The following is a 20,172-nucleotide window of genomic DNA, read 5'->3' on the forward strand; positions in this document are numbered from 1 at the left end:
GAGATTTATTTAATTTATCTTTCAAGAATACAGGGTGTTTATAAAATAAAACTCGACAGCTTTACCATCCTCCCATTCTCTTTCCACGTACCTAAAATAAAAGTTTTCTAAAAACACCACATAATAGAGTGGCTAAAAGTTTTAATCAATAGCAGTTTTATCAGCTGATAGGTTTATATTGTTGCTTTGTAAACAATAACAAATAATTGATGAGTCTCGTTATAATCGAAATGGATGCTCATATTTAAAGTCGGGACCACGTAAGTTTGCAGTTGGTGGCAGCCAATCACAAGACAAGGCTAGTGCGACGTTGCCACATCGCCTGTTGACAACACTAATTAAAATATACTAAGCAATATTTTCAAATCAGCTGGTATTATTAGATTTGGCAACACAGCATGGTTCTCATTGGTTCAATCAAAACCATAAGGTAAATATTCTCCTCCCTCAACTGCAAACTTACGTGGTCCCGACTGTAGGTTCTGATTAACTGGTCTCCTACGTCACTAGATATTACCTATTGTGAATTTTTTGTGTGGGCGGCTATGAATTTATGAATTTACTATGAAGGATTTCGTCTATGATAGTAATGTGAGCAACAAAGAAAAAACTCAGAGAAATAATCAGGAGAGCATTTGCTGAAATAAATTGTTTCATTTTAGATAGTGTTTGATACGAACTGGAATTTAGACTTGACTATTTGCGTGCTAATAATGGCAAACACAATGGTGTTAAGTAAACTCCCTATTATGTACCAAAACTATAAATGATTCCCTAGACTTTGATTGTTGTTTCATAGCTTCAAGTGTAAATTAATGTTTTATGGTTCTTTGAAGTTGAAAAGCTTTTTTATAAACGCCCATAATATTTTAGAAATATCGCAATAAGACGTAGGATTACCTGAATGCAAAAGTATGCCATGAAGCAAATAACCAGTAGAATATAAAGATACAAGTTGATATGTTTCAGTACTGTGGTAAGGATCAATTTTATACTAAATTAATAACTGCTATCTCATGAATTGATAGCCTGGGGAAAATAATACGGGAATAATAAAATTGAGGTTTACTTAACCTGCGCTTTAATCAACTGATTTGTTGTAGTTGCAGCCACAATAGTTGCTTTGCACGCAAAGAGTACACATCAAAGATCAAATGTAGCACTAGTAAAATGAAGATTAAACTTAATTGAATAATAGTTCTAGTTTCAAATACTTATTGTAACTGCAACTACGTTTTGAAATTCGTTTGCAGTCATTTCTTCAATACTTAAATAATTCACTAGTTATTCAATTTTTGTCCATCCCTACACAAGAAAATGTACATGAAGTAAATTAGATTAAACATAGACATTGTTTTAAAAACGTGTTTTTATTTTTTCATTCATCCTGTGTTGTATTCAGTGAAGGTTTCATCTTCAGCATTAGCGTCTTCAGTCTGGTTTGAAGGATCTAAAGTTTGACCTTGATTCTTTTTCTTGTGATGGTGATGTTTTCTTTTGTGGTGGGTTTCATGAATTCCTTGTTTATGCTTCGGTAGGTTCTGCCCTTCTTGGGGATCGGGCACTTTATCGGGCGATTGAGTTTGGTATTCAGCAACACTGTTAGGGTTCAAGTTGTTATCATTTTCATCTATTACGTCTGTTTCATTTTGTGTTGACAGAGTATTGATGGATTCATTGAGATTTTTAGTTTTCTTGAACTCTTGAAGAGCGTTGTAATCTTCCTCCGCTCTAAGTCCCCTTAGTTCCTTGAGTTCATTGATCAGTTGCATCTTCCTCTTCAGTCTCAGTTCTTTCAGTCTTCTCAGTTGATCAATCTCAGCGTCAGCTCTTAATGCTCTTAACTGTTCTAACTCTTGTTCTTCTCTCTCCGTAAACAGTTTTTCAAGCTCGTAGTTCTCTTGCAGAAGTTTCATTTTCTTTTTCTCTCGAAGATTCTCTATCTCTGTCATCATATCAGTGGGATACATCTTCTCGACTGTGTCTTCCATACTCTTCAGGTGGTCTTCATTTCCCTTGACCTCCTCAGATTTAAAGGCCATCCAATCAACGTCTTCACTCTTCGGCTCTGACGGAGACGAGTCCGGCATCTCAAACACCATGTCTCCACGGTCCGGGTCGGCCAGCCATGCCCTCTGGCAGGAGAGGCCTATGCCATCATGTGTCGCTGACATCAAGCATTCCAGACCTTTGCAGCATTCTCGATCAAATGAACACTGTAACAACAATCAAATAAATTATTAACTTAATGAACAATATGACAAAAAGTTAAGCTATGTCACTTTCTTAATTAATTTTATATAGAAAAGTAGTACGACTAAATTAATAAAATGTACCACAGTAAATGTAAAATTGTATTCTCATTCTAACCATACAAAAATACTGCAAAGTGACTCGATTTCGAGATGTCAAAATTAAATCTAAAGAAGTTCAATATCATCATGTTTAATGTAACACGAAACTCCAATAGTAGAAATTTGTCTGACGAAATTAATTGATGAAAATGCTCATTGATTGACAAGATTGGGGGTTAATAGACTAATTAATAAAACGTACCCAAAAGTGTCTTAGTCATGAATTGACGTTATCCCTACTTCAACCAACAACTCTAATTAGGTTAAGAAAAGTATAACGTAAACAAAATAAAAACTTGTGTATTGTGTAAAATACCTTAATTTTAGTGAAAGAACCGTTCTACTAGCAAATTGAATACTGATTTACACGTTGAAACAATTTATCGATATTTAATACGTGTAAATAGTAGTATAAGTTTTTGTCAAAACACACTAAGCAACACTTGGGATTCGATGATACAAATGGGGACTAACTATATTCCAGCTTTATTTTATTACTTTACTTGAACTTTTGACATGTATACAACGTTGGTAAACTTATAAAGTAGAATCTGCATAAACAATTAAAGCCAATACCATTTATAGTTTATCCTATATGTACGTTTTTCATTGGTTTGCATCAGAAAGAAGAAAACTATTAACTTTCACACGTTTATTAGTAATATTCTTACTTAAGTTTCCCCGGGGCTCAAGATTAGCACAGGGAACATACGTATATCTATTAGCGAATTTCACTATATGGAAGTAGCTATTACCGTAGGTGGCACACGGTAAGACCTAGGCCCGGGACCAATTTACTTTTTCATTTTGATGCCCCTAGAGGCAAAAAACACCATTCGTTAACATTTTTATATATGTATTTTTATATATATGTCAATTTATTTTTATTTTTAGTTGCTTGTCTAGATCACAATGAGGTTTAAATACAGTTTGAATTTGTTTTGTGATTATTATTTCGCTAAGCTTATATAATTTTGTTCGACATTTTGTTTTGTTATTTAAAATTTCTTGAAACTTAATAATACTAGATAACATCGACAGTAAAGAAAGCTACAGAAGAACGCAGGGAAAGCGTGGTGCCCGTATCTGTAGATAAAAGTGCCTCGGCATCTTTAAAAGTATATGTTCTTAATTACTCAATAATAGTGTTTTAGTTCAAACAATAAAAAAATATGTGATCCATAAATACTGGTAAAATTAACTTAACATTAATGGGTATTTGTTGTGGATTTGTATATAAATCCGATCTTTAGCTTTTGGAACACACCGTTAAAACACAACTATTATTTAAATATTTATTGGTGAAAAAGGGTGAATGAAATTCAAAGGGTAGTGAAGAAGTTCGTGGTAATGAAAGGGTTGGGTGTGTTGATAGTCTAGTGCTTATATTCTCAGACTTCGGTGCGGGAGAGACGGGTTCGATTCCCGACACATCCCCAAAACTTTATTGGGGTTGGACTGCTTTCTTTAAAAGTGTTAAAATTGACTCTATTAAAATGCCATAAAAATCACACAAGTACAAGCAAAAGTGTTTAAATGGAGATTGATTAATCATGTTCTTATGCAAAGATCGTTTGATTAATTCAGTAACCTAGCACAACATAACCAACTGCTTGTACCGTGGTACAGTTTACTAACTATATTATAATAATGATTTGGAGATTGAAGGTATAGCTTCAACGATTACATAAATAGAAACCGTTATGTGAATAGGTATTTATATCAAACATAAATAAATGGAAATATCCCCACCGCAGCAAACCTGCAGACAAAGCGAATTAATTTCCATTTACCTGGTTGGATTTTATTGAAATATTCCCTTTACATTGTCAGATTTACTATCTATTTAAATAACATAACGTGTGTTATAAATGTAAATTGTGATTATGGGTGGTTTTTATTTAAATTTGAATGCTTCAGTATGAAATAAACAAAAAGCTAAATTTGATCTAATTGCATTCATAAACAAGCAAAACTACAACAGTTAATTTATTCTCCATTTTAACCAAACCATAAGAATAACCTTGGCATTTTAAATTTGTATTTTTTTTAATTTTATCTGTAAGGCATTCAACAGCACTTCAATTAACAAAACTATTTATTTTTTAAGCTTTAAGATGGTCTGAAAAAATGCAAAATGTTATGTTTTGAGGGTCAAAACAACCCAATAAAACCCCCTATAACACTTTGTTCCTTAAATGTAGGTTAACACGCTTATGTTCAACTAGCAGAGTACCCGTCCTTCGTACGAGGTTGACGTTTACGTAAATGCTTATCGATATATAAATCCCAAAGTACCCATGAACTTTTGAGAAAACTACAAGTCACACCCCCATAAACCATATACTTAAAATGTTCGTCATTACGAGAAACCTTGCGCAAAACTATCCATTATTTCATACATTGCCCTTTAAGGTCGTAATTACTTTCTAAAAGGTAACTTTCCATATACCTAATGTTAAAGATACCTCAGATGTACATATTTGTATGCTATTCTTTCAATTTATTACCTTATTAAAATCAGGTGTGATTATTTTTTTGTATTACTGTAACTTGTAAGTAATACTGTACTGTTTTATTACTGTGTTTTGTTTATTTCAGCTTAACTTAACCAATCAATAGTTTTCTTTCACCCTGTTGGTACACCCTACAACTTTTTAATGCTATTGAATATCATAGAATCAAATTGTGTAGTTGAAACAGATGGCAAAATTCTTTAATTCATTTTACTTATGAATAAGTTTAACATGGGAATCTCCAAAGCCACTGGGGTGAGCCCGAAAGGATCTTTGAGATAAGAGTATGTATATATGTTAATAGGGAACGTAAGCTATCATAATACCGAATTTCAGCTCTATCCGACCAGTAGTTAATGCGTGATTGAAATTCAAACAAACAAACACACAAACTTTCCCAGTTATAATATTAGTACGATTCCATTAAAATTTGATGGTTTTTAGTTCATTTACTGTTCAAAACGAAAAAGGAAATCAGCCCCGACCCGAGTCTAGGTTTTTTACATGAGACCTACGGTAATGTCTTATTAATACATACATACATACATAGGGATATGGGAAATTCACAAAAAGCTTTATCTGGAGAAATTTTCAGCATAAAAGGTTTGATTTGATAAACAACTTAGTTCATAAATCCATAGCACTTAATATATATGTAGTATTAGCATATTCATATTGTAAGATTTAAGATTCGAAAAAGAACCAGACCGTAGTTTATTAGTCGTGTGACTCGAGTCTTCAATCAATTCGTCCGATTTAATTTTTTGTTATAAGATGCATTTTACCATAGCTGTCCGATAGTTCATTTTGTGGTTTCCTCGAGTTATTACTTATTTAAAAATATATAAAGTAGCTTTAAAACAAAAATAAAAATATTGTGAAACCGTAAAGTATACTATACGTTAGGTACAGTATGAAAATCACATATTCCATCTGATTCAGTAAACAAGAACATCCTATCATAACGGTGACACTTTTCTTGAAATCAGTATATTCATAATGTTGTATATTTTTTAGTATCACAAAAAACAAAAAACATACTCTACCAAAAACGTATCACTCCCTGAACTGAACTAAGGCTAAAGCCAACCTAAAGCTAACCAGAGGACCATGTGTTTTAATAGGTTTCTAGATCTATTAAAATAGGTCTAAACCCCAAATCGAAGTAAGGTTTCACAGGGACGGTTCTATACTCTTTTTTAGTGTAAGCGAATAACGTTTTGGCGCCCCCAACCTAAAAACTTATAAGTCAGTAAGGATACATTTTAAAATACCACTAAATATAAATGTTAAAGAATGTCCGAAATATGAATAAGCGTAGATACTTGTGTTAAACATGATTGACCTTATTTGTATTTAATGTAACATAAAAAATCATACCCTAATTAAATAAATAAAAATTCAAAGTAGATTAATAGAGCAAATCAATAAACACGACACGAGTCAGTTTTAAAGAAATTAAACAATTTATCTACGTATTTAAAAATAAAGTCGTTTTTATTTAATTAAAACGTTTACACTTAACATTGAAAAGAGATTTTCCTTCATTTTATTTTGGCAAATTAACTGCGTTTTAGCGAATTTCCCTAGAGGGAAGTAGTTATTACCGTAGGTGGCACGGTAAGACCTAGGCCCGGGACCGATTTACTTTTTCATTTTAATGTCCCCAGAGGCCTAAAACACAATTCTTCCAAATATTTACATATGTATATGTGAACACGATAACTTGAGTAATTTTTGTCTGATGTTGATGATATTTGGTTTAAAGGTGTAAGGCGGGATAAACTTGAATGAGTTCGTGAACCAGCATGATCGGACCATGTAAACGGGGGTTTACAGGGGGTTTTATGGGTTTAAAATTAGGTTATCTAATTTTTGACCCTCAAAACACAAAATTTCCCAATTTCTCTCTAGATCTTTTTAAAGAGCTTAAAAAACAAATAATTTAGTACATCAAAGTTTTTTTGTACATTTATTAGTAATGGAAAAAATTCAAAAAAAATTTTAAATTTAAAATTCCTATGTTATTCTTATGGAGAATATTGTAAAATGTTGTAGTTTGCTCGTTTATGGTTATATTTTGATCAAACTTGGCAAATTTATTTATTTTATACTAAGCTAATAACATTTTACAAAAAAACACAAAAAACACGGTTTATTAGTTTCCTTTTTTTGTATCAGCAAACCTATGGACTCGTTAAACATAATGTAATTTAAATGGATTTAATTGAAAATCATTTAAGACAAATGGAAATTCGCTTAGTCAACAGGTTTGCTGCAACGGGGGTTTTAATTTTTTTAGTGTTTCGTCTCAGGGTTTTAATTGCACATTCTCCTGGAGGTTTCTTATTCTTGTCTTCAGCTCTATTCACCTCACCTTCACTTAGCAGCCCATTAATAGTATTCTAGCTATTGGAAAGTGACCATTATGCCAATGAAAGGCTGGTAAAAGTCGTACAGTGATATTGCTTAGTAATATTAATTTTCGGAAAATAATAATATTCGTACTTTTATTTAGGAGGTAAACACTACTTTAATTAAAAAATCAAAACTTAAAAATTGGTTTGAAGGCTGCTATTTTTTTAGGCATTAGGCCTCCAGGAGGCACCTGTTTTGAATAATTACTGTGGTTATTGTTATTGTTAGATGTAAATTTATGAGTATAATAATTTATTAACCTCGTAGTAGTAAAGTAAGAATAAAATATTTTGTTTGTATAACATTGAGGTTCCATAACTTGCACTATACCTATGCTATCATAAAGATCGGAAGCTGGAGACTAACTTATTGCAACAACAGAATGGATTGTTGAACATTAAAATAGTCTTAAAAGAGTGAATCAGACCACCCGTGTACATTCTTTAACGGGTTATACAGCCGCTTGTGTAGCTCACTGACTCACTGATCAGGTATTTAAATGTTTACCCACTTCTATAATAGGGATCTGAATTTTTTTGTGGAGGTCCGTCTCGGTCCCAGGACACCCAGAAAATCCAACAAGTTACATTTTCATATTTAAAAAATATTTAAGTTTTTTTACGGCTATAGCTCGAAAACGGCAAAAGCTAGCAAAGATTTAAACGAATTTTCATGGTCATGCATTAAATCTTCTACAAGAACGCTATTGCGTTTTTCAAAAATCGCACTCCTTCACCTTCAAAAAACGACCTACGTACTTCAAAATTTGTAGAATGTCTTGGATTTTCGACTTGTTTTTAATTTTTTAATTCCCATAGTTTTTATTTACTGTATTTACATACAGTTTATTATACAGCACACTTTCCGCAAATTATAATGAATTTATGTCGTGTATATATTCATGTTCAGTATAATATTTGAAACTAATGTTTTAAGTATTGAGGCAATCCTCAAATACAGAGCTTTCATGCCCCCTAAAAACCTTGGAGAACTTAGTGTGGGCGAACTTCTACAAGAGAGTTGGGCACCCATAGGATAGGCAATGATGCTCGCCTAGTATTTGGATGTTGCTGGGTTGATTCTGAGAAAAGTCAAACAGATTTTCTAAGGTTGTAAGTTGGACATAACTGCCATTACTCATTGGACTTTTAATGTGATCCTGGTTACGAACCAGGTGACCTAAGTGAGGAACGAATGCATAATCTGATTCGTTGAATTGAAGGATGTGTCCTTAAATCGTCTTCGCAACAAATACACACCGTAGTGTGTCGATATAATATTTAAACTAATGGAGTAATGGTCTAATAATACGCTGCTTTAACAAACACAGAGGTTTCTTGGATATAGCCAATGAATTTTGTATACTGAAATATACATCCTATCTATATGGATTTGCTGTAGCCTACTTTTAAAACATAAAAATCACAGTTGAATGAGCTACTCACAAGATTGCTAAAGACTGATATTCTGTTCTTCACCCATAGTTTTTATTAGTAAGATCGTTGATGTGACAAAAAAGATGGTAAAGATTACAATAAGTCGTCCTTACAGTTTTACTTGGTTAAAAAGTTGACTTATATAGAAATCAATAATTTACAAACTATAAGTGGCTCAACATGAATTGATGTGGCTACGTCAATTTTGATTTAAATACTTGGCTACAACATGAGGATGAAAGTCTAGTTCTAGCAATAGTCGAAGGTGTAATAAGTAAGTTAAACTCAAGTTTACCTTATCACCTATAGAGACACACTTGGCTGCGATCTCTAGTTCAACAAACATCTCTAGAGAGACGAAAGGCTAGTTCTAGCAATAGTCGAAGGTGTAATAAGTAAGTTAAACTCAAGTTTACCTTATCACCTATAGAGACACGCTTGGCTGCGATCTCTAGTTCAACAAACATCTCTAGAGAGACGAAAGGCTAGTTCTAGCAATAGTCGAAGGTGTAATAAGTAAGTTAAACTCAAGTTTACCTTATCACCTATAAAGGCACACTTGGCTGCGTTCTCTAGTTCGACAAACATCTCTAGAGAGACGAAAGTCTAGTACTAGCAGTAGTCGAAGGTGTAATAAGTAAGTCAAACTCAAGTTTACCTTATCACCTATAGAGACACACTTGGCTGCGATCTCTAGTTCAACAAACATCTCTAATGGGACGAAAGTCTAGTCTTAGCAATAGTCGAAGGTGTAATAAGTAATTCAAACTCAAGTTTACCTTATCACCTATAGAGGCACACTTGGCTGCGATCTCTAGTTCAACAAACATCTCTAATGGGACGAAAGTCTAGTCTTAGCAATAGTCGAAGGTGTAATAAGTAATTCAAACTCAAGTTTACCTTATCACCTATAGAGACACACTTGGCTGCGATCTCTAGTTCAACAAACATCTCTAATGGGACGAAAGTCTAGTCTTAGCAATAGTCGAAGGTGTAATAAGTAATTCAAACTCAAGTTTACCTTATCACCTATAGAGGCACACTTGGCTGCGATCTCTAGTTCAACAAACATCTCTAATGGGACGAAAGTCTAGTCTTAGCAATAGTCGAAGGTGTAATAAGTAATTCAAACTCAAGTTTACCTTATCACCTATAGAGGCACACTTGGCTGCGATCTCTAGTTCGACAAACATCTCTAGTGGGACGAAAGTCTAGTCTTAGCAATAGTCGAAGGTGTAATAAGTAATTCAAACTCAAGTTTACCTTATCACCTATAGAGACACACTTGGCTGCGATCTCTAGTTCAACGAAAATCTCTAGTGGGACGAAAGTCTAGTCTTAGCAATAGTCGAAGGTGTAATAAGTAATTCAAACTCAAGTTTACCTTATCACCTATAGAGGCACACTTGGCTGCGATCTCTAGTTCAACAAACATCTCTAATGGGACGAAAGTCTAGTCTTAGCAATAGTCGAAGGTGTAATAAGTAATTCAAACTCAAGTTTACCTTATCACCTATAGAGGCACACTTGGCTGCGTTCTCTAGTTCAACAAACATCTCTAATGGGACGAAAGTCTAGTCTTAGCAATAGTCGAAGGTGTAATAAGTAATTCAAACTCAAGTTTACCTTATCACCTATAGAGGCACACTTGGCTGCGATCTCTAGTTCGACAAACATCTCTAGTGGGACGAAAGTCTAGTCTTAGCAATAGTCGAAGGTGTAATAAGTAATTCAAACTCAAGTTTACCTTATCACCTATAGAGGCACACTTGGCTGCGATCTCTAGTTCAACAAACATCTCTAATGGGACGAAAGTCTAGTCTTAGCAATAGTCGAAGGTGTAATAAGTAATTCAAACTCAAGTTTACCTTATCACCTATAGAGGCACACTTGGCTGCGATCTCTAGTTCGACAAACATCTCTAGTGGGACGAAAGTCTAGTCTTAGCAATAGTCGAAGGTGTAATAAGTAATTCAAACTCAAGTTTACCTTATCACCTATAAAGGCACACTTGGCTGCGTTCTCTAGTTCGACAAACATCTCTAGAGAGACGAAAGTCTAGTCTTAGCAATAGTCGAAGGTGTAATAAGTAATTCAAACTCAAGTTTACCTTATCACCTATAGAGGCACACTTGGCTGCGATCTCTAGTTCAACAAACATCTCTAATGGGACGAAAGTCTAGTCTTAGCAATAGTCGAAGGTGTAATAAGTAATTCAAACTCAAGTTTACCTTATCACCTATAGAGGCACACTTGGCTGCGATCTCTAGTTCAACAAACATCTCTAATGGGACGAAAGTCTAGTCTTAGCAATAGTCGAAGGTGTAATAAGTAATTCAAACTCAAGTTTACCTTATCACCTATAGAGGCACACTTGGCTGCGATCTCTAGTTCGACAAACATCTCTAGTGGGACGAAAGTCTAGTCTTAGCAATAGTCGAAGGTGTAATAAGTAATTCAAACTCAAGTTTACCTTATCACCTATAGAGACACACTTGGCTGCGATCTCTAGTTCAACGAAAATCTCTAGTGGGACGAAAGTCTAGTTCTAGCAATAGTTGAAGGTGTAATAAGTAAGTTAAACTCAAGTTTACCTTATCACCTATAGAGGCACACTTGGCTGCGATCTCTAGTTCGACAAACATCTCTGGAGAGACGAAAGTCTAGTCCTAGTAAGTTAACTTCAAGTTTACCTTATCACCTATGGCGGGAAGGTGTAATAAGTATTTCAATTTCAAGTTTACCTTATCACCTATAGAGGCACACTGGGCCGCGATCTCTTCTCTGAACCTTTTCTGTACAATCTCTGCGATCTCCCGGACATTGCATCCTCCCACATGCTGCACGGCCACTAACACTGACCACAGCGACCACCGGGCCGACCACTCGCCCATTACTGGCCCACTGTCGTTCTCTTATCAGATGCTGATGTGGCGAATGTTTGATAACTAGTGTGATTGTTAACTCTCGAGCCGATAAGAAACTTTGGTAGCTGATACAGTAAAAGGGGACTGTAAAATACTAACAGGGCAGTAAACATGATTTATTGCCGTAATATTTCCTTTCTTTACCGCTCTAATTGATTAGTTATATTTAGTTAAGTCATTTTATTACGTACACGATCTCCATTTATGTTCAGTTTACTTCCAAATAAATTAACAAAGTCCTATCATTCTACATTTATCGTTTTGTTGGAACTTTCGAACTCCCTCCAATAGGTAAATGTTTACTGTCAATGAACATTCATTTACCTTTTAAACCATACGTGACGTTATATCTCAATTTATGTTATATAAAATTAAAGTATACATGATTATCCAAACACGTCAATATCGAAGAACCATTCACTGATGTGTTCTCCACACAAGTTCATAATAGAAAACAATACAGATACAATGTAGATTATAAACTCTCTGGGAAGTTACACTAATAGCACGCTTTAGAACAGAATAAACAACAACAGAATAGTGCCAACAGCATAATGGGTAAAATGTTGTTTATAAGTCGGATTTAAAACCACGAAACAGAGTTAGAGAGAACGGTGTTCAGCAAAATATTCACCGTTTTGGAAAAGGCTTACATTCAGTGCGTATCCACTACTACCATCCACTTTATCAGTAGGTTTAGTTTATGTACTACATCTATTAGGCGTTCACAATTGTTAAACCACATCCGAGTGAATCCCAACGAATTGTCCGAATCCTTAAGTTCATAATTGAGCTACGACACATTGTTAATCCAGACCTCTTGTTGTATAATAAAAAGATATAATACGATTATCAGAGGAAACAAGAGGAGGACATTTGAGGTAAAATGATTTTTGCAATCTGAATGGCCAGAAACTATTTGGCCATTGTACAATAGGTCCAAAAGATATAAGAAAATTATTTTCTAAAATACCAAGCAACGGTTTCCATGTAATCAAGGAATTATTAGTTCGACTGTTCTCTATTCAGCCGATTGCGTCTGCCTAAAAAACAATGGACAATAATAAACACTATACGTGACGAAATCAGCTACCATAAAATGTAAAATATAATTATCTGTATAACAAGGGTACAAGGAATATTATACAAGAAAGTTTTGTTGATAACGAGTCTGTTCTGTTTTAATAACTAAACAGTGCAAGAGAACGAATAACAAATTATTTGAGGGAAGTAAAATCCATTTTTGAAGTATATAATTTCACTATCCCATTTGTTTGTTTTGCATTTAATTATGTTTATTAAATAATGTTCATAAGTAAAAATGACAAAAATAAAAATAGTAGGTTAGGATGACTGGTTTTTGAACTGATTCATGTTTATTTAGTTGACCTAATTATTTAGGTGTGTTGCTACGTTTTAATAAGTCCTTCTTTTTTCAATCTCCTCGCTTCCTCGATTTGTCTCAGTTCATATAACCTTCTCTTTTCTTCTAGTATGTTACGCACGTGTTTCTCTATTAATTCGTCTATACTGGGCCCTTTGTTGTCAACGTTGTCTTTATTGTTTTCGTCTCTTTGCGTCTTCAACGATTTTAGGTCGTTTACTTCCTTCGTTAACTTATCTACAATGTCTTGAATGTTTTCCAGGCGAAGAAGTTCCTCCTGTGACGACAAAGGAGATACTACAGAGCTGTCTTTTCCTGAAGGCCGATTACCCTGTTCAGTTGTCTTCTTCAGTTTTTCACTTGCTAAGTACATGGCGTCTTTAATTAAGTTGTCTAGTCTGAAATCTAATTTCTTATCCCGTTTTGGTAATTCATCAGAAAATTTAATCACACTCTCTTCACTGCCTGACTCCGCTTGACCTTTGTTGCCGTGGATTGTTTCCTCCGATAGCTCATCCGGGTACAAAACCCTCGCTGCTTTTTGGGTTGCAGGATTTTCTTCTTTTTCCTCTTCCTCCACCACAGGCTCGTCCTCGGGCTCAGGTAGGGGTTCTTGTACGGGCTCTGGAGCTGGTGGGACCGTGGGCTCTAGTCTTTTGTTCTTCTTGTCTATCAAAGTATCTTTTACTTCCTTTAGTTTTTTCATCTTCCTCAAATCCTTCCACGCGTTTAGGGCTTCGTTCTTAACTTTGTTGTAGGCCTTGATCCAAACATTTTCCTGGCTGCTCGGTTTCCAGTTCTTCTTCCACTCAGCGTCTTGAAGTGCTTGTAACTCCTCCCGCTCCGCCATACTTCTAGACTGGAACTCCCAACTGTTGATCCAAGGGTGCGACTCCAGCTGCCCCGCACTGTCTCCGTACTCCAGGGCGTTTAGCCTCAGTTGAGCAACGTCCTCCGAGTCCGTGACGAGACTGCAACGGTAGACACCACCTTGAGGAAGACATTGGAGGTCCTCGTCCTCTCTGTCACCTAAATGACCGTCCGCCGTTGAGGGGCAGCACGATGGAACATCAGGAATGCACTGCAACAATCACAGATTACTGTACCTGATACAATAAGTGATCATAAGCTATTCACAAACAGGTTTTGACAACACGTTGTAGCATGCAGTATCTATGTGGTATGTAGAACAAGCGATTATTCAGGACAATGTCAGTGAACATAGTTTTTATTTGGACGGGATTGTTGTACCTGCGTTGCGACTTGAAAATTGTTATTTGATATTTCAGCCTACTTACTAAGCGACTTGTTATCCTGTAAGGATATCATAAGAACTTTGAATTTAAACGGGCCAAGGTTCATTGTCAATTTATAAAAACACTTCCTTCTCCTTTTATTTTAGCAGCAAGCCGATTGTAAAGCTACTATACTGCATGCATTCTCCTGTTACGTAGAACGTTAAAAAAGGTAAGCCTCATCATAATTTATCATTACAAATTCTACATTTGTTTAGTAATAGAAATCTTGAATGCCATCAGCATTGACACTAAAAAAGTTGAGTAAGACACTGCACGCGCACACTGACTGACAAGTGTGGTATTACCTACAACACATACATACACAACACACATTAAAAGTAGCCTACATAGTATTTTCCATCCGATTCTGGCTAAAAGCGAAATAAATAAAACGACGAACAAGATTCTGAGTTGCTTATGTTAATTGGATGAATTTAATTCAATTCGACACACATTAAGATGCGTGTTCTTAACTGGATATGAATGAGGGATGAGTGTAAAACGGAGTGAGAACTTCTGAGTAGCTCTGTTACTCACTAAACAAACCTATGTTAAGAACAGCTGGGCCCAGTTTTGAGCCGTCAAACAGTTACTGACCTTTCTCGAATACAACTTTTTCTGTAAGTAAGAGCTGTCAATGCTCATCGCTGAGCTCATATATTAAACAGCTGTGCTGGAGATTGCTTTATAGCAACAAAAAGATTCTCTTTGTAATGTTAAAAAATTAAAGCTGAAAATAATGTTTAACTATTTTGAATCTGATTCGCTTGTGTTCTCGACCATCTGATCCATTGTTCCACAAATAAATTGTCTAGTTAGTATTGATTATATGAAATTTGTAGTTGCGGGTGAAGTATTGAAGTAACTTCTCGCGATTTTCATGTCACCGATTTCAACTCTATTGGCTTATATATTATTATTAATACTATGGCACATAGTTTTGGAGAATTTTTAAATCGAAAAAAAATTATGAAATCACTATACAACTTTAAATGCCACATATGGATAAAGTTTGAACATTTACAATACAAATTTTAAAACAAACTATAGACATGTAAATCTGCGATCAAGCTTTTCAATATTACATAGCAAGTGCTCTCTTCTAAAATAAACAGCCGATTTGATTCTAATATATGTTCTAATAGGATACTCCTAAAATATTATTCCTAATTTACAGATACCACACGGTTTATTGTTACTACGACCTTGATCAGGAGGTCCTGAAATCTTAACAACTTGTGTTTTTTTATGAGTATCGGAAAGGAAACATTGCATATGCGTTTGGCCTTTGTAAACAACATGAATGAGATTATAGATTTGAACACATAACATTACAGTCATAGGAAAATATATTTGTGGTTAAATGAGTTTAAACTTTAGCCGTTACGTGTGTGGGATGTTCTTGGAGCTAAAAACTCGTTAAATAAATAACATGTAGCCTCATTAAATACAGTACATTACAATGTTCTGTATATGTAAATATGTGATTTTTGAAAACAGGAAATAGATCCCTGAAACACTCGGTTCACTGCATGCGGCTACGAAGTAAAGGGATCTTGTACCAATTCCTTATAAAACGATCATTTAACCATCATGATTTTATTCATGATGTATTTAATCATTATAAACGATATTATTTAAACCAGCTAAATGTAGGCTATTGCTGAGTATATTTCTTTAACTATCAAATCTGTAATACATTTTAAATTAAGGGTGTGTATAAAAGTTGCATACTATATTGAATTAAAAACCATCTACCACATTATGTATTGAATATGAATAATAAAATTTAATTATCAATTTAATTAACAAATTAAGGTAGTGCAATGATACTAAGACTCACTACTTGATAAGAAATTCACTCTGTATGCCTTTGAGCATTTCCCTCGCCTTTTAAGGTTTTCTTATAGATTGGCAGATATATTCGCCGGGTAACCAGAGGGTTGATGGTTTTATCCTAAAAAACTCAAAGATTTTCGATTATTTGATCAGCTGCCTTTCAAAATATTGTCAATAACAAAGCTAATTACAAACGAGCTAATTACGCGCCCTATTGTGAGTGTGTGTGTCATATATTGATCCAATATATTAATTACCTATATCCCTTTGAGTGAATCTCACGTTCTAGGTCTAGCTTTTACCTCTTCGCCTTCCGGTGTACAGCCGACGCTCCCAGTCTTGAAGAATTGCAGAGTATCGTTCAAGGCAGAAGACAGATGGGATGTCAGAGGACGAACCAGAGATCCGTTGAAGGTCCTGTGTAAAGATGTCCTCCAGGATGTCAAGTTGATAGGTAGAGTGAGCAGCGTGATGTTGGTCTCACCGCAGGTTCCAGAGATGTGGAGCACAGATACCACAAGGACACATACCGAGACTACCCTGGCCAGCATGCTAGTTTGGTTACTACCCGGCCATCACGCCGACTACTGTATCTGATGAGACGTTATGTAATGAGATCAGACCTCAGATTACACAGGGATCTTCATTGACGAGAAGTAAACTATAGAATATTGTTCACTGTAACTTTCAGTCAAGTTCTTTCCATCTTTTATGATTTTTGCTTTTACTACGGTACTTAACTCACTCAAACATCTTTACAGTCATACTATTTGTTTTTGTCCTGTGATATATTTATCATTTAAATATAAATAATTAATTTATAATTTAACACAAGTGTCCGTTTATATTGTTTGTGTTTTAATGTACAAAAAGACTATAAAAGTTTAATGTTATTAGTATTTTATAAGATATAACTCTTTATAACATCAATTGCTCCTACTAACTTGAAAATCGATGCAGTAATAATGTTTGTTTTTGTTCTGCGATATAATAATTAAAAAAATAAACTACTAAATATAAGTACCATTTATTCACGTCTATCTTCAATATAATCCTTCCGTCTATGATAACATTTTTAAATTGATAATTTTTACCTAATTCAAATCATAAATATTAGTTAAAAATAAATGGGCAGTTAAATTTTGTTTGTATTTGATTCATCATTTTGATGGCTTAGTCAGGTTTGCTCTTAAAAATAGTATCTACAATTCTAAATGCACTGTCATAAGACTTATAATGCTACATGTCGCACTAATGACCAATCGTTGACCTATATCACCATTCACCAATATATTGTCCAGGCCCCGTTAAGTCGTCGGCACATTCTGCGATTGTACATTTGGTCAATTGACCTATAGTCTGTGACGCACCTAACCCAACATCCACCAAAAGCTAACATTAGTTTAATGAGTAAAAATTGTTTTAAGCCAGTTCGAAAATAAATAATTTATTATTCTCACGAGTTGTTTAATTATTACGGTATGCATTATGTCATCAACCAATGAGAGTTATTTCCATTAGAATTGATTCCTTCCTAGCAAACAAAAAACCATTCCTCATTAGTGGGTATCCAGCAACCAAGACCAGTGAAATAACTACCCATCATATTAGTTACTTTCTTAGTTACCATAACCATTTAAATCTTCAGCCATCAAGTTTGGATACTATATAGCAACCGTAACCAGTGAAACATCCATCCATCAGTTTTGTTTCGTACCCTGACAACCACAGCCAGTGGAATATTCATCAATCAAGTTTGGATATACCTAGCAACCACAACCATTGAAATCTCCATCAATCATGTTCGGATATACCTAGCAACCAGAACCACAAAAAGTGAAACATCCATCCATCAGTTTTGTTTCGTACCCTGACAACCACAGCCAGTGGAATATTCATCAATCAAGTTTGGATATACCTAGCAACCACAACCATTGAAATCTCCATCAATCATGTTCGGATATACCTAGCAACCAGAACCACAAAAAGTGAAACATCCATCCATCAGTTTTGTTTCGTACCCTGACAACCACAGCCAGCGGAATATTCATCAATCAAGTTTGGGTATACCTAGCAACCACAACCATTGAAATCTCAATCAATCATGTTCGGATATACCTAGCAACCAGAACCGCAACCAGTGAAACATCCATCCATCAGTTTTGGTTCGTACCCTGACAACCACAACCAGTGAAATATCCATCCATTAGACTCGGTTTTGCGGTCCAACCCACTCTTGTTTACATCTCGAGAGATGAGGTACAATGATGATACTAAGCGATGGTTGATGGTGAGTTTATGGGCATTTTGAACACAATGGAGGGATTGGACAAAAGATCACGACAAGGCTCACTTAGTGACACACGCTCTATTTGGGCCCACCCCTTCCCTCTACTCCCCACTTCAACCCCTGAAACTCTTCATATCCTTTGTATTTATCAAAGCTTAACACATTTTCAAAGCCATATCTATAATTGACAAATATATTACGATTTGTCACTGGGTAAATTTGAAACGAAAGTCGTTCAATAAAATATTGTTACATGGACAAGGGAAGAAGGGGAAATGTCCAATATATTTTTTTTAGTAGCGACTGGTTCATATGCTCTGAGAAAAGTTCTATATGTTCTGTAAACTGACCTGGAAGAGAAAGCGTAATGGCCAAAGATATAACGATTATAATTATAGACATACAGAATAAAAAGGAGGAATTTCCATCGTACTGGGACTGTAAAGTATTTCTATTTGGAGCGTTTGAAAAAAACTGTATCGCTGTTTTCTAAAATTAGCGTTTTTCTGACATTCCCCCTTTTTGCTCTGGTGTCCGCAAAATGTAAGAATATCAATTAATAGCTCGTTGTAGTATGCTGTACATTTAGTCCGATCAACGTCATTACTAAAAATAATCTCATATCAATACAATTTTAACTTGTTCAAGAAAATTACAATACTTATGTAGTAAAAAAAATTCTAAAACATAAATTAAATTAGTTTAGCAAATAATAATTACGAAAAATTATAATACAAAACCACACTCTGGGTTATCAGAGTTTGTCTTAGTATTCATTTTGATAAAACAAAAAACTATGTTAATAACTGTTACTTTTGGAGAAGGAAGAATAATTTAAGACCCATTATCTGGCAATACTATTGTAAAAGGTTACAGGTTATGGCACATTGTGAAAGGGAAACATTCTATACTATTTATCCTTGAAAATATACCTTTAAAAATGAGTAGGTTTACTATAGTTATTGAAACACATTGAATGTACAATTTGTTTGGTTTGTGTATATTACATATTTTAATCTTATTTTACTCATTAAGTTAGAGGTGTTTGTATGTGTCATAAATCAGACCTTTAGGTCAAAGTAGGCTTAAAATAATCAAAGTAGATGACCTGGAGTTGAGCATTTCGAATGTTTGTTGCATACTTTCACGTTATTTGAGTAGGTACTTTTTAAGGTGTTTTACAGATGTACAAAAATTATGATTTAATTACAAGGATAGCCAAGACAATATGTGTAGTTATAGGAAATCATGCAAAACATTGAGAAGAAATAAAATGCGACGTAGGTGTCAAAATTATTTATTAAAAAGTAAGATAGTGACTAGATTTAGTTAAATATATCCTCAAATCTGTACAATAAATAACATCGTAAAATACATAAGTCTAAAAAACACAAATAGTATTTTAATCTGCATATGATATTTGTGATAAAAAGGCTACTGAAACATTAAGTAAATGGGAACAAATATTGTTTGGCCAACAATGTGTTGATTCGGAAATACGCTTCCCACATGACTAGACTTTCAGACATATTTGAAGTCTGGAACTATTCTAACATATAAAGAAAAACAAGAATAACAGCTAGATAATTATCGATAAAGGAAGCGATATATATACATGTAACAATATTATTGGTAGGAATTTCGAACAACATCGAAATGCACACCTTGGATTCTGTACAAAACACACATTAAGTTTAACATAATCGAATA

General features: G+C 34.5%; 2 protein-coding genes across 2 annotated transcripts; both read right to left on the reverse strand.

The window, feature by feature from the left end:
• Positions 1 to 1,347: 1,347 nt before the first annotated feature.
• On the reverse strand, positions 1,348 to 11,646 carry LOC128998563 (uncharacterized). The gene is made up of 2 exons (XM_054424759.1): positions 11,469 to 11,646; positions 1,348 to 2,216 (listed from the first exon to the last, which is right to left on the reverse strand). Exons 1-2 carry the CDS (start codon positions 11,616 to 11,618, stop codon positions 1,383 to 1,385), a joined length of 984 nt encoding a protein of 327 aa, XP_054280734.1. The 5' UTR covers positions 11,619 to 11,646; the 3' UTR covers positions 1,348 to 1,382.
• Positions 11,647 to 12,812: 1,166 nt separating this feature from the next.
• Positions 12,813 to 16,749, reverse strand: LOC128998409 (uncharacterized). The gene is made up of 2 exons (XM_054424528.1): positions 16,475 to 16,749; positions 12,813 to 14,116 (listed from the first exon to the last, which is right to left on the reverse strand). Exons 1-2 carry the CDS (start codon positions 16,721 to 16,723, stop codon positions 13,061 to 13,063), a joined length of 1,305 nt encoding a protein of 434 aa, XP_054280503.1. The 5' UTR covers positions 16,724 to 16,749; the 3' UTR covers positions 12,813 to 13,060.
• Positions 16,750 to 20,172: the final 3,423 nt, after the last annotated feature.

Source organism: Macrosteles quadrilineatus, unplaced genomic scaffold (genome assembly GCF_028750875.1).
Source record: "Macrosteles quadrilineatus isolate MER2022 unplaced genomic scaffold, UCM_ALF_1.0 Scaffold_7__1_contigs__length_78375512, whole genome shotgun sequence".
Lineage (NCBI taxonomy): Eukaryota > Metazoa > Arthropoda > Insecta > Hemiptera > Cicadellidae > Macrosteles > Macrosteles quadrilineatus.

Excerpts from the sequence above, each read along its gene's own strand:
- LOC128998409 (XM_054424528.1), bottom strand. The coding sequence starts at position 16,723 with ATGCTGGCCAGGGTAGTCTCGGTATGTGTCCTTGTGGTATCTGTGCTC. Across the intron at positions 14,117-16,474 it reads GTACACCGGAAGGCGAAGAG|TGCATTCCTGATGTTCCATC; the intron begins GTAAAAGCTAGA and ends TGATTGTTGCAG.
- LOC128998563 (XM_054424759.1), bottom strand. The coding sequence starts at position 11,618 with ATGGGCGAGTGGTCGGCCCGGTGGTCGCTGTGGTCAGTGTTAGTGGCC. Across the intron at positions 2,217-11,468 it reads GTGCCTCTATAGGTGATAAG|TGTTCATTTGATCGAGAATG; the intron begins GTAAACTTGAAA and ends TTGTTGTTACAG.